This window comes from Acipenser ruthenus, chromosome 20 (genome assembly GCF_902713425.1).
Source record: "Acipenser ruthenus chromosome 20, fAciRut3.2 maternal haplotype, whole genome shotgun sequence".
In the NCBI taxonomy this organism is placed as follows: Eukaryota; Metazoa; Chordata; class Actinopteri; order Acipenseriformes; family Acipenseridae; genus Acipenser; species Acipenser ruthenus.
The window spans coordinates 16,981,014-16,999,323 of record NC_081208.1 but is presented as its reverse complement, the minus strand read 5'-3'; the positions used below and the strand labels follow the sequence as shown (position 1 = coordinate 16,999,323).

At 46.1% G+C, this 18,310-nt stretch overlaps 1 protein-coding gene across 6 annotated transcripts in view; it reads right to left on the bottom strand.

Moving 5' to 3' along the window:
• Nucleotides 1-15,787, bottom strand: part of iffo1b (intermediate filament family orphan 1b) — a 29,187-nt gene extending 13,400 nt beyond the window's left edge. For all 6 annotated transcript variants that reach the window (XM_034041943.3, XM_058994036.1, XM_034041945.3 and 3 more), the window contains exons 1-3: nucleotides 14,757-15,787; nucleotides 1,686-1,746; nucleotides 645-740 (exon numbers count right to left, since the gene is read on the bottom strand). In XM_034041943.3, coding sequence (XP_033897834.1) covers nucleotides 645-740; nucleotides 1,686-1,746; nucleotides 14,757-15,637 — 1,038 coding nt within the window. In that variant the 5' untranslated portion in view covers nucleotides 15,638-15,787. The remainder of the gene's footprint in view (nucleotides 1-644; nucleotides 741-1,685; nucleotides 1,747-14,756) is intronic.
• Nucleotides 15,788-18,310: the final 2,523 nt, after the last annotated feature.

Below are 18,310 nucleotides of genomic sequence, written 5' to 3'. Positions count from 1 at the left end.
AGGGATGGGGGATAGATGGAGGGATAGCCCATTAATGGATGGATGGATAGATGGATAGATGGAGGAATGGACAGATGGATGGACGGATGGATAGCTCAGTATTGGATGGATGGGGGATGGATAGATAACTCAGTAGTGGATGGATGGAGGAATGGATAGCTCAGTAATGGATGTATGGAGCAATGGATAGATAGCTCAGTAATGGATGGATGAAGGGATGGACAGATAGCTCAGTAATGGATGTATGGAGCGATGGATAGCTCAGTAATGGATGTATGGAGCGATGGATAGCTCAGTAATGGATGGATGGAGGGATGGATAGATAGCTCAGTAGTGGATGGATGGAGGAATGGATAGCTCAGTAATGGATGGATGGAGGGATGGACAGATAGCTCAGTAGTGGATGGATGAAGGGATGGACAGATAGCTCAGTAGTTGATGGATGAAGGGATGGACAGATAGCTCAGTAGTGGATGGATGGAGGGATGGATAGCTCAGTAATGGATGGATGGAGCGATGGATAGCTCAGTAATGGATGAATGAAGGAATGGACAGATAGCTCAGTAATGGATGGATGGAGGGATGGATAGCTCAGTAATGGATGGATGGAGGGATGGACAGATAGCTCAGTAACGGATGCTCACGTTGCTCATCAGCCCCTTGAACAGGACAAGCTCAGATTTAAGCTGCTGCACTTTGAAAGCCAGCTCCTCCTGACAGGCCTCCGACTCCTGAGCATCCTACAGAGAGAGAGAAAAAAAACAGGGCTGTAAGAGAGAGAGGAGAGAATAGAAAAAGGGCTGTAAGAGAGAGAGGAGAGGAGAGAAACAGGGTTGTCAGAGAGGAGAGAGAATAGAAACAAGGCAGTCAGAGAGGAGAGAATAGAAACAGGGCTGTAAGAGAGAGAGGAGAAGGGAGAAACAGGATTGTCAGAGAGGAGAGAGAATAGAAACAAGGCAGTCAGAGAGGAGAGAATAGAAACAGGGCTGTAAGAGAGAGAGGAGAAGGGAGAAACAGGATTGTCAGAGAGGAGAGAGAATAGAAACAAGGCAGTCAGAGAGGAGAGAATAGAAACAGGGCTGTAAGAGAGAGAGGAGAAGGGAGAAACAGGATTGTCAGAGAGGAGAGAGAATAGAAACAAGGCAGTCAGAGAGGAGAGAATAGAAAAAGGGCTGTAAGAGAGAGAGGAGAGAATAGAAACAGGGCTTTAAGAGAGGAGAGAATAGAAACAGGGCTGTAAGAGAGAGAGGAGAGGAGAGAAACAGGCAGTCAGAGAGGAGAGAGAATATAAACAAGGCAGTCAGAGAGAGGAGAATAGAAACTGGGCTGTCAGAGAGAGGAGAGAGAATAGAAACAGGGCAGTCAGAGAGGAGAGAATAGAAACAGGGCAGTCAGAGAGGAGAGAATAGAAACAGGGCAGTCAGAGAGAGGAGTGAGAATAGAAACAGGGCAGTCAGAGAGGAGAGAGAATGGAAACAGGGCAGTCAGAGAGGAGAGGAAAGAAACATGGCAGTCAGAGAGAGAGAAGAGACAAACAGACAGAGAGAGAGAGAGAGAGAGAGAGAGAGAGAGAGAGAAAAAAAAATGGAGGACAGACAGGGAAACACAGAAAAACAGACAGACACACACAGATACATTGAGGAACAGACATACACAGAGACAGACACACACAGACAGTGTTTTACCTCCTGTAGCTCGTTGACTCTCTCTTGCATTTGCACCCTCAGTGTGTACTCCTCCTCCCATCTGAGGAGAGAGACAGAGAGACAGAGTGGTCAGTGACTCTTATCCCTCTCTTAACCCCCTCGAAAGGGCTGGAAACACAGACTCACCAGAGCTACAGCCTGAACTGCAACCCAGGACCAGTGATTAATCCACACCATGACCCAGGACCAGCGATCAATCCACAGCCTAACCCAGGAACAGCAATCAATCAACACCCTAACCCAGGACCAGCGATCAATCCACACCCTAACCCAGGACCAGAACACAATCCACACCCTAACCCAGGACCAGCGATCAATCCACAGCCTAACCCAGGACCAGCGATCAATCCACACCCTAACCCAGGACCAGAACACAATCCACACCCTAACCCAGGACCAGCGATCAATCCACAGCCTAACCCAGGACCAGCGATCAATCCACACCCTAACCCAGGACCAGAACACAATCCACACCCTAACCCAGGACCAGTGATCAATCCACTCCCTAACCCAGGAGCAGCGATCAATCCACACCCTAACCCAGGACCAGCGATCAATCCACACCCTAACCCAGTACCAGAACTCAATCCACACCCTAACACAGGACCAGAACACTATCCACACCCTAACCCAGGACCAGCAATCAATCCACTCCCTAACCCAGGAGCAGCGATCAATCCACACCCTAACCCAGGACCAGCGATCAATCCACAGCCTAACCCAGGACCAGCGATCAATCCACACCCTAACCCAGGACCAGAACACAATCCACACCCTAACCCAGGACCAGCGATCAATCCACAGCCTAACCCAGGACCAGCGATCAATCCACACCCTAACCCAGGACTAGAACACAATCCACACCCTAACCCAGGACCAGTGATCAATCCACTCCCTAACCCAGGAGCAGCGATCAATCCACACCCTAACCCAGGACCAGCGATCAATCCACACCCTAACCCAGTACCAGAACTCAATCCACACCCTAACACAGGACCAGAACACTATCCACACCCTAACCCAGGACCAGCAATCAATCCACTCCCTAACCCAGGAGCAGCGATCAATCCACACCCTAACCCAGGACCAGCGATCAATCCACTCCCTAACCCAGGAGCAGCGATCAATCCACACCCTAACCCAGGACCAGAACACAATCCACACCTAACCCAGGACCAGCGATCAATCCACAGCCTAACCCAGGACCAGCGATCAATCCACACCCTAACCCAGGACCAGAACACAATCCACACCCTAACCAAGGACCAGTGATCAATCCACTCCCTAACCCAGGAGCAGCGATCAATCCACTCCCTAACCCAGGAGCAGCGATCAATCCACACCCTAACCCAGGACCAGAACACAATCCACACCCTAACCCAGGACCAGCGATCAATCCACTCCCTAACCCAGGAGCAGCGATCAATCCACTCCCTAACCCAGGAGCAGCGATCAATCCACACCCTAACACAGGACCAGAACACAATCCACACCCTAACCCAGGACCAGCGATCAATCCACTCCCTATCCCAGGAGCAGCGATCAATCCACACCCTAACCCAGGACCAGCGATCAATCCACTCCCTAACCCAGGAGCAGCGATCAATCCACTCCCTAACCCAGGAGCAGCGATCAATCCACACCCTAACCCAGGACCAGAACACAATCCACACCCTAACCCAGGACCAGCGATCAATCCACAACAATCCAGGAATTTCACAGATGGAAATAAGCATCCTACTCCATAGCAGCTTCAACCATTCCCGGTTTCACTGTAAGTTTGCTTAGCCCCAGTGTAGAGGTAACAAGCTCAGACGCGTCTTATTGAACTTAGAAACTTATTTCCATCCCTTGAAGCAAGAAAAATCCACACAAGCCTTCCTTTATAAAAGTTTACCACTGTATTTTTCCACTGTAGTTTTCCAGTTTTACTATGCATGTGCCATAGTTTACACTGGTTTGCCTCTGCTTTACCATACCTCTCTGTGCTTTACAATGCCTGCCTATCCTTTACCATACCTCTCTGTGCTTTACAATGCTTGCCTATGCTTTACCATACCTCTCTGTGCTTTTCAATGCTTGCATATGCTTTACCATACCTCTCTGTGCTTTACAATGCTTGCCTATGCTTTACCATGCCTGCCTATGCTTTACCATACTTCTCTGTGCTTTACAATGCTTGCCTATGCTTTACCAGACCCCTCTGTGCTTTACAATGCTTCCATATGCTTTACCATACCTCTTTGTGCTTTACAATGCTTTCCTATGCTTTACCATACCTCTCTGTGCTTTACAATGCTTCCCTATGCTTTACCATACCTCTCTGTGCTTTACAATGCTTGCCTATGCTTTACCAGACCCCTCTGTGCTTTACAATGCTTGCCTATGCTTTACCATACTTCTATGTGCTTTACAATGCTTCCCCATGTTTTACCATACCTCTATGTGCTTTACAATGCTTCCCTATGCTTTACTATACCTCTCTGTGCTTTACAATGCTTTCCTATGCTTTACCATACCTCTCTGTGCTTTACAATGCTTTACTATGCTTTACTATACCTCTCTGTGTTTTACAATGCTTTGCCATACCTCTCTGTGCTTTACAATGCTTTCCTATGCTTTACCATACCTCTCTGTGCTTTACAATGCTTTACTATGCTTTACTATACCTCTCTGTGTTTTACAATGCTTTGCCATACCTCTCTGTGCTTTACAATGCTTTCCTATGCTTTACCATACCTCTCTGTGCTTTACAATGCTTTACTATGCTTTACTATACCTCTCTGTGTTTTACAATGCTTTACTATACCTCTCTGTGTTTTACAATGCTTTACTATACCTCTCTGTGCTTTACAATGCTTTCCTATGCTTTACCATACCTCTCTGTGCTTTACAATGCTTTACTATGCTTTACTATACCTCTCTGTGTTTTACAATGCTTTGCCATACCTCTCTGTGCTTTACAATGCTTTCCTATGCTTAACAATACCTCTCTGTGCTTCACAATGCTTCCCTGTGTTTTACCATACCTCTCTGTGCTTCACAATGCTTCCCTGTGCTTTACCATGCCTCTCTGCCGCTATAATAATAATAATAATAATAATAATAATAATAATAATAATAATAGTAGTACAATACAGATTTCATTTATATAGTGCTCTTCATAAAAGCATTCCAGGGCGCTTTACAAAAGAAATATAAAAAAGCCCGTGTCTAATATATAATCCAGCTACAAACAGACCCAAACAAATACGTTTTCAAACAGGAATTAAAAGATTCAATTGTGCTAGCAATCAGGAGCAAGTTCCAAAGACGAGGGGCATTATAAATAAATGCCCTGTCTCCGACAGAGTTCAAACAAATTTTAGGGACTGTCAGAAGATTAGCATTTTCCGATCTCAGTGAATGATCAGGTACATATGGGGTCAGCAGATCTTGAAGATAAGAAGGTCCAAGACCATGTAAGGCCTTATAGGTCATAAGAAGAACTTCATAATAATAACTAGAGCTGCCAGGCAGTTTTACAGCTTCTAAGCTCAGATCAGTTTTATGCAGCAGTTTCAATTCAAAATACTGCATTAGTCTCATAATGCTTTACAACTTTAAACATCATAGTAACCATGACCCTATCTACACACTCTAAGGAGTTAGAAGCTAATTTTACATTTAACCTTAAGGAGAGGTCAAAGGTCACGATCAAGGTAATTTTTGAATATAGCATATATGGGTTCCTAAATGTGTTGTACAGTAACCATAACCCTATGTGCACTGTAATGAGTCATAAGCTAGTTTTACATTTGACCTTAGAGAAGTCAAAGGTCACAGGAAAGGTGATTTTTGGATAGAGCATATATGGGTTCCTATCCATGTCCTATAGCAACCATTAACCTATACACACTCTGTAAGGAGTTATAAGCTAGTTTTACATTTTAACTTAAGGAGAGGTCAAAGGTCACAGGCAAGGTCATTTTTGGATAGAGCACATATTGTTTCCTATAAGTGTTACATAGTAACCATTAACCTATTTTGCAGTTTGTAAGGAGTTATAAGCTAGTTTTACATTTGACCGAAAATTTTGAAAGGTTTTTAAAAAAATGTGTCATGTGGCCATATTGGTTTACGGACAAACACCATTTTTGAAAAAGTTAATTGTATTGACACATGGGTGATGCTTGTCATCTTTGGAGTAAATCAACTAAACCATGTTTAGCTGAAGCAGTTTTAAATTTAAGAACAAAATGTAGGTCTGGCCGCCATCTTGTTTTATGAAAGAGCACCATTTTGCCATATTTGAATTCCATTGTCCCCCAGGATGATGTCTACCAAGTTAAGAGTTAGTTGGTTAAATGGTTTGCAAAGACAAGCAGCCTGATGTTTGGGGTGTGTTTCGGTGAATTTGGTGGCATCCATTTTGATAGTAAAATAGACATGGAATAAGAATTGCGTAGCAGTTTGCTATGCATGTGGACTGGCAGAGCTACACATGTTATTTTCTGAAGAGTGACTGACACTGGAGATAGCAGTTTGCTAGTTCCAAAATGCATGTACTGCTGACAATTCATGAGGGCCAGAGTCATAGACTGCGCCTACAGCTTACTTGTCTAGCATTGACAAGCCGGCAATAAATAACAGCACTATGGGCTGGAAGGTGCCCAGGCTCTAAGGAGATTTTTTAGAATGCAAAGCACAGTGGACCACGAGGATCTCAAGCACATTAGGAGATAATAAATAACAGAGCTGTGAAGCTACAATGGGGCCCAGGACTCTAAGGAGAGATGTAGGCAGAATAGGCTGTAAGATAGAGTCCAGTTTTAACTGGCTGGATTGCTTGCACACAACACTAGGTTTTATACACACTACTCAGACTGCAGACGGACCCTGAAAGGGACATAAATCAGTCGTTGTAGTTGTCGGGTGATTGGTCCACGGCCAGGACTGGGGAGGGGAACCCCAATCTGGGCTTTGCTATAAAAATGTAATATACCTTTTGTTCATTGAATCCTTCTTTAGATCCAAGAATGCTTCCCTGCATATATTAAAATAAAAAAAATAAATAAAGAACTGGAGTCTGTGTTTAAGAAACATCGATACTCACTTTTTATGTTACACAAAATATAGCATCTTTAATAAAACAAACGAATGAGCTGGATGCAGTAATTGTATCAAGGAGGAGCCATTGCTGTCGTCCCGAGAGCTAGAGGGGGAGGAGCCATCGCTGCCATCCCGAGAGCTAGAGGGGGAGGAGCCATCGCTGTCGTCCCAAGAGCTAGAGGGGGAGGAGCCATCGCTGCCATCCCGAGAGCTAGAGGGGGAGGAGCCATCGCTGTCGTCCCAAGAGCTAGAGGGGGAGGAGCCATCACTGCTGTCCCGAGAGCTAGAGGGAGAGGAGCCATCGCTGCCGTCCCAAGAGCCAGGAGGGGAGGAGCCATTATTGCAGTCTCCAGGGCCAGAAGAGGAGGAGTCACAGGCTCACCCACCTGAATTTTTCTGGGAGGGAGAAGGGCAGAATGCTGGTGTCCCCCAGCAGCCTCTATTTATGCTGCTGAAGGAAGCACGGCGCACACCAGCCCAGCCGCCACAGCAGAGGAAGCCAGCACCGCCACAGCCTCCCTCTGAGTGGCCAGCATCAGCCCCAACACCGCTGCCGAAGAAGTCGGTAGCCTTTCTGACACCTCCACCGCCAGGAGCAGAGCAGCAGGAGCTGCCTCTGTCTCCGACACCTCCACCGCCAGGAGCAGAGCAGCAGGAGCTGACTCTGTCTCCGACACCTCCACCGCCAGGAGCAGAGCAGCAGGAGCTGCCTCTGTCTCCGACACCTCCACCGCCAGGAGCAGAGCAGCAGGAGCTGCTTCTGTTTCCACCACAGTGGGAGAACAGCTTACCGCTCCCACCTCCACCAGCAGAGGGTGAATACCTGCTGGTTCCACCTCCACCATCATGGGAAGGACTGCTCCTGCCCTGCCTCGTACCGCCCAAGGATGCCTGCCTTGCATCGCCCAAGGATGCCTGTTGCTTCGCATTGCCTGAGCCTGCCTGTTGCTCCGCATCGCCTGGACAGCCACCAGTTACAGGGTACGAAGGAGAAGTGGAGCTCCCGCTGCCGTCTCCATGGCCAGGGGCTCCCCTCCCGAGTTCGCCTCCTGAGGGTCCGCTGCTGCCATCGCCTCCCGAGGGTCCGCTGCCGTCGCCTCCCGAGGGTCCGCTGCTGCTGCTGCCGTCGCCTTCCGAGGGTCCGCTGCTGCTGCCGCCGTCGCCTTCCGAGGGTCCGCTGCTGCTGCCGTCACCTCCCGAGGGTCCGCTGCTGCTGCCGTCGCCTCCCGAGGGTCCGCTGCTGCTGCTGCCGTCGCCTCCCGAGAGTCCTGCTTCGCCTGGGGTCACCGGGGGCTCTGCTTCGCCTGGGGTCGCTACCTGTCGCCTGCTTCGCCTGGGGTCGCTACCTGTCGCCTGCTTCGCCGGGGGTCGCTACCGTGGCTGGAGTCCCATGAAGGGGAGCTGCCGGCCACGAAGAAGGGGGGAGAGGTCAGGAGACTAGCTCCCCCCGCAGCAGTTTCGCTGCCGGATATCGGGTGGCCGGAGCCCCAAAAAGGGAAGATTTCGGCCAGGAATAAGGGGGGGAGGTCAGGAGACCAGCTCCCCCAGCCGCACTTTCGTGGCAGGAAGTAATGTGGCCGGAGCCCCACAAAGGGGAACTGCCGGCCATGAAGAAGGGGGTGGAGGTCAGGAGACCAGCTCCCCCAGCCGCACTTTCGCGGCAGGAGATAGTGTGGCTGAAGCCCCGGGAAGAGGGAGCTAGCCACAAAGAAGTGGGGGGTGGAGGACATTCCACCATGGCCGCCCCCAGAAACACCTTGCTTCCCCCTCTTCCACGACTTTGAGACTGAGGGGGGAGGTGGCCGTTGGGGCCAAGTGTGTGTTCACACAAGGGGGAGGATATGTGGCAGGACAAAGTTGTCCTGCCCCTTTAATGGAAGGGGTCACGTGATGGGCGACCATTCTGTCTCTGGAGTGGAGCTACAGACCAGAGCTGGAATGGCCACCAATTAAACACATGATCCCAATCACCAAATTGGGGGATTATATTATTAATTGTTTAATTGGCCCAGCTGGCCAATATAAAGCTGGCCATGCTGCAGCACGGGGGAGGAAGAAGAACAAAGGAAAAACACTGAAGTGCTGGGGCCTGTGTGTTTACTGGTTTCATGACTGTGAGTTTTGTATATTTAGTTTAAGATATTTCTGTTTTGTTTAAATCTTTGTTTTGGCCATTCTGCCCTTTATTTTGCCGTGTGGCATTTCTTTGTTTTATTTATGTTTTGGTTTATTAAAAATAAACCCCCATTTCTAAAATACTCTGCCTCTGAGTCTTGAGAACGTCAGTATCCTCTGCCATCCTGTCACAACAACCTACACAGAGACATTGACCTGCTTTTATACACCTGCCTGTATAAACTACAGGGAGGTGTTCCACATTAAATTAGAGCCACACAATACACACTCCCCAGTGTGCAGGGCCTGTGTTATCACAAAGAACACAGCAGGACAATCTTAGCGTCTACTGTTGTTCACAACTGCAGTGTCTCGCTGTAATAACCCCCCACACTAATCAAATCTCTTCTTGGTGTCTGTGTGTTAGTTTGCTACATACTGCGACCGCTTGTGTACACTTCATAAGAAAGAGATAAAGGGGGAGTGAGAAAGAAAGAATGAAAAAAGGAATTGTTTTATTGGAGTGATAGCTTGGCACTGTGCTTTGCCTCAGTGTGCACGGGGCTGTGTAATCGTGTGCAGGACAGACTCACACTGCAAAACTCAACCTGCACAGAGATTACTGCATTGCAGAGGAAAGGGGGAGGGGGAGGAGGGAGCGAGAGAGAGAGAGAGAGAGAGAGAGAATTAGGGAGAGAGACAGAGAGATGCTGTGCTCTAGTCCAGAGAATGTCCTGCCCAAGCCATAACAACTGAACAAGCGTTTCTCGAAATACGTATAGAAATACAGTAATAGAAATAAGGCACCCATTGCATAGCAGTTTGATCCATTCCTGGTTTTACTATGAGTTTAATAAGATTCACCTGCGCTTGTAACCTATACACACTGGGGCTAATCAAGCTCCTAGTAAAACTAGTAAAAACTGGCATTGGTGAAGCTGCTGTGCAATATGAGCAATATGAACATCTGTCAGTTGTGCTGAAGTCTGCTGAAAGTTCCCTTGCATGTTTTATTTGTTTCATGTACTGAACCACCCCCCCCCCCCCCCCCGACACTTTACTGAGACCCCCCCCCTGCAGGACACTGTACTGAGACCCCCCCCCCCCCTGCAGGACACTTTACTGAGACCCCCCCCTGCAGGACACTTTACTGAGACCCCCCCCCTGCAGGACACTGTACTGAGACCCTCCTGCAGGACACTTTACTGAGACCCCCCCCTGCAGGACACTGTACTGAGACCCTCCTGCAGGACACTGTACTGAGAGCCCCTCTGCAGGACACTGTACTGAGACCCCCCCGCCCCCTACAGGACACTGTACTGAGACCCCCCCCCCCCTGCAGGACACTGTACTGAGACCCTCCTGCAGGACACTGTACTGAGACACCCCCCCCCCCCCTGCAGGACACTGTACTGAGAGCCCCCCTGCAGGACATTGTACTGAGTCCCCCCCCTGCAGGACACTGTACTGAGAGCCCCCCTGCAGGACACTGTACTGAGACCCCCCCCCCCCCCCCGCAGGACACTGTACTGAGTCCCCCCCCCCCCCCTGCAGGACACTGTACTGAGAGCCGACCTGCAGGACACTGTACTGAGTCCCCCCCCTGCAGGACACTGTACTGAGAACCCCCCCCCCCCTGCAGGACACTGTACTGAGACACACACACACACACACATCTCTGCAGGAGACTGTATTGGGGTTGGATTCCTGCGTGATGAGGCTCAGCTCCAGGCAGGGAGACACAACATGTCCTCACCTGCTCCTCACACACAGAGAACGCACACTGCAGCAGCAACAGCGCCAACGATGATTCACGCAGCCCCCCTAAAACCACCTCCATAAATCTTACTTGTTTTGCTACACACATCTACAATGTGCACTTCTGAAAGAGATACACATTACAGAAGGTATTTTTTCTTTTAAAACATCATGCTTTATGTTAATGAAAGTTCTCAGCTTCCATCCAATTTCCATGAAATCTGTTATACTTTCACTTCCTAGGTCATGTCTTACCAGTCAAAGCCTGTTACTGACTATAAGCATGTGCGGTCAATAGGGAAGCAGCTGATTGGTTATTGACAGGAAAGACATTGAAGGGGTGGGGACAATTTTATCCTCCAGATGACCAGGAAGTGCAACACGATCTGAAAGTATGGCTTGCAAACTGAGATTTCTTTAAACAAGTGTAGTACCAGATATCATGTTTGAAAATGTAAATACACGTTTACAATTAATTGAAGTTTCAGTCTGCATAGCTTCCTATAGTCTTCCATCTGCAGCCCACAATGCATTAGCACTACAGTAAACAAACTGATGCCAAGAACATATGATATATTGTAGAGTCAGACTCAACAGGATTGTTGGGCTCCGTCTGCCTGCAGCTTTAATAAAAACTAAGTTAACTAACTACATTCTCTCTCTCTCTCTCTCTCTCTGGTGTGGTTTTGTGTCTCTATATTTTTGTGGTTTGAACAGTTATATAACTCAGCTCTGCATGGCAATTATCTCAAAACGCAGGAAGAAAAACTCCTGAATAAACTGGCAACGCCTGCTGAACGATGCTGGGTTGGAGTCCCACAATCATGTCATTATTACAGGGTCCTGCTAGACAGCCCAGAAGCTTCAGAAATAAAAGCTTTCAAAACCACAACCGGTTCTATATAAACAGACTAAATACTTTCAGATCAGTCTTTCGTCTGTTTTTTATTTAGATTTAATGACTTAGAATCTGTTTCTAAGTGTTGGGTGTCTCCCTCTAATCAAGTTGAGAGTGTGCTTTCTCTTGCGCTCTTTGTATAACAGGCCCAACACAGCATAGAGAAATACACTTCTAACCTGTTTAGAGGGAGCACCAAACACTTCAAAACATATATAAGACTGCATGCATTCAGCATGTAACTGTACATGGACATGACTGAAGAACTGACACTGTACTGTATTCGGCCAGCCTTATTGACAGTGTGTACCCTAGCCAATACTCCAGGGACAGCACAGAAACCAGGATCAGCATACACACAGTTGGAAATGAAATGGACTGAGGGAAGGAGACACAGGCAGAGTGCTGAGGGGATGGAATGGGTTACCTAGTTACCTAATCACTGGGATTATTTAAGATCTGAATGCAGCGCTGTGTGCAGTGTCTGTGGCTCTGCGTCTCATAAAATCTGCAGTGCTGGGCTTTCTGAGCTGTTTCCATAATGTTGTGGTGTGGCTCGGGGGGGTGATGTCACTCTGAAGGGGGGGGGGGGGTGCGGTGATGTCGTTGTTAGCAGCAGATGAGCAGGGAAGAGGTCTCTCTCTCTCTCTCTCTCTCTCTCTCTCTCTCTCTCTCTCGGCTACTGTACTACTGCACTGACACACACACACACACGCACTGAGAGACACACACACAGCGAGGCAGATACACAGAGAGAGACACACTGAGACACACAGAGAGACAGAGACACATCGAGGGAGACAGACACGTCGAGGGAGACAGAGACACACCAAGGGAGACAGAGACAGAGACACACAGAGACACACACACACAGCCAGACAGACAGACAGCCTCACAATCCTGTTCAGTTTGACACTACAATATAATGCTTTCTTCTTGGTGTGTGTGTTAGTTTACTACATTCTTCCAGAATTGCAGTAAATCTGTGTCCCACAATCAGGAACAGTTATGGGTCAATTGCAATGTACCACTTAGTTAAACCATTACCTTGGTAATAAATTTGTGTTTGGTTTCATTAAATTGGTCTAAATTAAACCCAACTCCAACGTACCAAACATTTAAACCAATTAATTGGTTTAGCAAGACCCATTTAGTGGTTTCTTTTAGACCCATTTTAAACCAACTCTATTTCAAGACCATTGCCACAAATGAACCTTTCCTTGCAAATTCATCTACACAGTAAATATGCCGTATCCTGTAATACAATACAGCGTATTTAGTTGTTGAATGCAATAAGATGCCTGTATGAAACCTCAAATAATATAGCGTTTAAATTGCTACATTGTACATTTTCCCTGGTGATGTGCTAACTTTTGACACATGCAATGCACTCCCTATGGATTGGCTAGGAAATATAACTATGTATGGTATCCATGATGAAATCCGGTTTAAAAAATAAATAAATGAATAAAAAAAATAACAAATATTTTTTCAATAAGTTTGACATTACCGTTTTTATTCTTAGTACTTAGTTTATTGAAATGTGCTATTTTGTGGTTAGCATTATAACACATATTCCTGCTGCAAGCAGGCATTAGGAGCCCAACGTTGTTATAGCTATACCAGCCCCTATAGAATTTCACATAAAGCACACAGGGACACTTAATATATACATAACCCTTTTTCACGGAAATCCCATTTTCCACACAATATACAAATCTAAAATGAAATTATTATAGGCACAGCATGAGCAACAGTACCTATTGTTCGCAAAACCAACTAATCAACAGTTATTTACATCAACAGCTTTTTAAACTGCATGTTAATAGAAAAGAAAAATGCGACCTGAATATGTTTTCTGAACATCTTACCTGCAATATATTGACATATGGGTATCTTTCTGATGGAAATACTGTCCTTTCAAAGGTAGAAAACTCCACAGTTAAACCTGCTGCTACATGGTCTGAAATTGAGCACAAAATGGGCTGAAATAAAAACCACTGCTGGTTCTTTGAAGTTGAAAAAGTCTTTAAGTGCAATGGAACATTTTTTGCTTATTAATATCATCACTCACTGTGCTTGGTTCTTCACTTGCTATTGTTATTTTTTGTTATTTTTATTTTTTTACATTAATTCTGGATATACAAATACTTTAACTGCTGCTTCCTGCGCTGTAGGTCACGTGATCTCGTTGCAGTTCAACCGTTGGGCGGAACTCACAACAGGAAGTGATGAAGAACCAGGAAGCTCTGTCTTTGAGATATCTGTATTCAAAACTGAAGCAGAAAATATAAACAAACCTAAATATAAAAACATCTTAAACCGAAGAAAAAGGCAGACTGCTCAGAATATTACTAGCACTAATAAGAAAGAGAAAGCCTTCAAAGAAGTATATATATATATATATATATATATATATATATATATATATATATATATATATATATATATATATATATATATAAACTTTAATAGAACTAATAAGGATGCTGTGTGATAATGTTGCCAGCGCTATTAAGAGGAAAGGCATTTAAAACCACGCTTGGCACTGCTAGAGGCGGTACAGTGATAATGCTGCTAGTGCTATTCAGCAGAAAGGAATTTAAAACCTTGCTTGCTTGGCATTCCTTTAAATTAGAAACGGATGGCGTGCTCATTAACCATTCTGACAGTATGACCCCCTCCCCTCCCCTTCCCAAATTCAGCTGCGCAGTAAACACGGATTAAATACAGAACTCTGAAACCCACAATCCCAGAACGTGCTGGTTTCAGCACCCCAACACCCGGACAGCGACCCGAACCCGGTGCGCTTATTAACACGCTCTTTACAACACAACCCAAAATGTCGTTTCAAAAGCTAAAACACGCAGGGCAGCAATACTGATCAGGGCGGGAGTCGATTCCGTTTTAATCTATCCCAGCACAGCACTGATCAGATTTGCAATTTGCAGTGTTCTATTGAAATGAGCTTCTCACATTGGCAACACATTACTTAAATTGAAGGCAGCGTTACTAGTCAATTAAATTTGCTTCACACGAAAGCAGCTGAACAATCGCTACAATTATTATGTCTCTAAAATATCATTTTTTTGGAAGGCATGGGAATTTAAATTTAAAAACAGGAATTGGACCCAACCCCTGAGGCAACACCTGTATGTGTTCTATGTGAAATGATATATTTGAATTACCTGCGCTTGTATTCGTCCCTCTCGCGTTTCACCTTGGCCAGCACGTTGTAAAGCGCTCGTATCTCGGGGGTGATGGTGTCAATCTGAACCCCGACTCCGTCCGGGTGGACCCAGGAGACACCGGGCCCGGTATAGCGGGTCTCCAAACCGGCGCCGAGCTTCCGGGTGTGGTTGTAAGACCAGATAGTCCCCGGCATAAAACGAGGCGAATTGGAGCCGCTGCCGGTTTGAGTCGAGCCATTGGAACTGCTGTTGATCTGAGAGCAATTCGAATCTAGCGCTAGGACTGACGTCAGCGCCGGGGTGAACAACGTACTGGTCCCAATACGGTATCCCCCAGCACTTTGACTGGTGTTACTGGCGGCGGTGGAGACTGAGCTGGACGATACAAAGCCGATTCGCCCCTGGGTTGGCCCAACGAAGTCCGTCTGGATCCCTTGCTCCCGGATCAGCGGTTTCCTCTGCTTGCCGCTGTTGTCGTCCAGCGCCTGCTGCAGCTGCTTCTCCAAGATCTTATTCCGACGCTCCAGTTCGTGGACCTTCGCCAGGAAGCAGCGGAACCGCAGATTCAAGGTCTTCAGCACGCTGATGTTGGAGCCCAGGTCATTCCTCAGCGCCATGGCCGGTTGGAAAGCAGGTCCGTTGCCGTGGTGGATGGCGGCGGCGTTGATATTGATGTTGTTGACGTTGAGATTTTGCTGCAGAGACGCTAACTCGACACCCCCGGCGTTCGGCGAGAAGAAATCAAGCCCGGCGTGCTCAAAGATGAGACCGTCCGCCCCAAACCCGTCTGTGGAAGCGAGCGACCCGCTGGTATCGTGCTGTAACAGAAACACGTTCGACCCAAACAAAGAATTCATGCTCTTCGTGAAAGAGGGCATGCACTGACCGGTCTGAAGGACAGCCTTTAGGGGGCTACGGTTACTGAAACAATACGAGCTGTATCTTTACAAAGGAATGTGTTTTTTTCCTTGTGGTCTCGGTCTCACTCACTGACGCACTAGCAATCTCTCTCTCTTTTTTCATTGGCATTGCGGTTTCTTCAGTGATATAGCCTGCTGACGTCACAGTCTTTTTTCCTCCCCAAAACGGAGGAGGAGGGAGGGACGGATGTATGTGAGTGGGATGCAACGGTTTTCCGTTTGGTTTCACAACAAAGAAAAAGCCAATTCCGTTATTGTATTTCTTTATTTATTGTCGGGTTTGAACTTTTCTGTTTGTACAGTTAGTTGTTGACAATAGTGCCCTTGTTGGTCATTGTTTTTGGTTTTTCAATATATCGGACCAGTCAACATTTTCATGCAAAACCAAACTCAATTCTGGACAGGAAGTTGGATTTAAAGGTCATTAAAAAAAAAAAAAAAATGCTGACACGTTTCATGAGTTTATTTATTCGATACCAACCATCTAAATAAAGGGCAGTTTATAAGTTAGCATTTTTTAACATGCGGCTTGAGTACACGTTTAAAAGGGAGGACCCGTGATAATATAAATAAAGCTAATGAGAATTCATTTTAAAGAGGGTTATAACGCAAAGTAATCTCAGTATTTGCACACTATAGTTGTTGTGTTATTAATTGTTTTCTAAGTTGAAGGTCCCCGGTTGAATGTATCGAATCTGTGCTGATTATGACTTGTGGTAAGGAGATTCTGCAGGCTCAGGCGAGTATACTAATTTGGTAGCACTCTGTGTTTTGTTGGCGGGAGTAGGTGCTGTATTGCTATGCGATGTTACCGAGTGTACGCTGTGGTTTCAGTGCTGGTCACTGTTGAGAAGATGAGCAATGGGATCAGGCTGAGCTGGTTGACCGATGCCTCATTTAACCCATTAAGGACCAAATCATTGTTTTGTCTTTGAATAAATCAGAGCACAGCTTTATGTATGCCATTTGATACATTACATTGAGACTTCACCTTTGCGGTTGATAAAATTAGACAAAGTTATCATAGCAATATAGTTAAAGAGAAAATTCAAATAACAGGCAAAGGCTCCATCAAAGGACAAAGTATCCTGTCGTGAAACGAGGACAACGGCACTGCAAAACTATCCATCTTACATATAAAGAAATGAGGGGGAGAGATATGAGGAGAGTATGAAACGGGATAGGTAGAGGAGAGAAAGAGAGAGGGATGGAGATGGAGTGAAGAGAGGGAGAGGGTGATTGGTACAGCAGCACTGCAATATGATGCAGAGGGAGGAAGGAGGGGCTTAATATGAATCCTTTAAGAATGCAGAGAAAACTGAATACAACACAGCAACAGCTAGCAGCCGTGTCTGTGTTTGTGTACTTGTGTGTGCCTGCCTATGGTTGTGTGTGTCAGTCTCTCCGTGTGTGTGTGTGTGTGTGTGGGCAGGTAATTGGTATTACTATCAATGTGTGGACAACATTTGAGAAAATGTCCCCACAAAGATAGTAACTCCTGCCAAAATATTTAGTTTGTTGTTGACTTTCACCCTTGTGGAGTTTTGTCTGACTGGAGTTAGAAATAGTAAATAAAAATATAGTGAGAGTCCATGAGAAGACCCCACAAATATAGGAATGCAAACGTGTGTGTGTGTGTTTGTGTGTGTGTGTCAGTCTCTCTGTGTGTGTCAGTCTCTCTGTGTGTATCAGTCTGTGTGTATCAGTCTGTGTGTGTGTATCAGTCTCTGTGTGTATCAGTCTGTGTGTGTGTATCAGTCTCTGTGTGTATCAGTCTGTGTGTGTGTATCAGTCTCTGTGTGTATCAGTCTGTGTGTGTATCAGTCTCTGTGTGTATCAGTCTATGTGTGTGTATCAGTCTCTGTGTGTGTCAGTCTATGTGTGTATCAGTCTATGTGTGTATCAGTCTGTATGTATCAGTTTCTGTGTGTGTGTGTTTGTGTGTGTGTATGTGTGTGTATCAGTCTCTGTGTGTATCAGTGTCTGTGTGTATCAGTCTATGTGTGTATCAGTCTGTATGTATCAGTTTCTGTGTGTGTGTGTTTGTGTGTGTGTATGTGTGTGTATCAGTCTCTGTGTGTATCAGTGTCTGTGTGTATCAGTCTATGTGTGTATCAGTCTGTATGTATCAGTTTCTGTGTGTGTGTGTTTGTGTGTGTGTGTGTGTGTGTATCAGTCTCTGTGTGTATCAGTGTCTGTGTGTGTCAGTCTGTGTGTGTATCAGTCTCTCTCTTTGTGTGTCAGTCTGTGTGTGTGTGTGTGTGTGTATCAGTCTATCTCTCTCTTTGTGTGTGTGTGTGTGTGTGTGTGTGTGTGTGTGTGTCAGTCAGACTGCAGTATCAAAGCCTGATGCATGTTGGGAAGAGGATGAAGTCCCTCAGGGAATGTTACCAATTATTATAAGTCTTTTGAATTTGATCAGAGGCAGTAATTTGGATTAAAAGCAGACTTCACAGCGTTCCACCATCTCTACATGTTAAACTGTCTCCTGTTAATTTATGGGTCAGGATTCCCTTGTCAGCTGAATATAAATTATATTTCTAGAGGTCGTAAATATTACAGGCTCTTACATTTTTTTATATAAAATATCTGGCCTGACTCCCACAGTCACCTGAAGCTACTCTCCCTTCA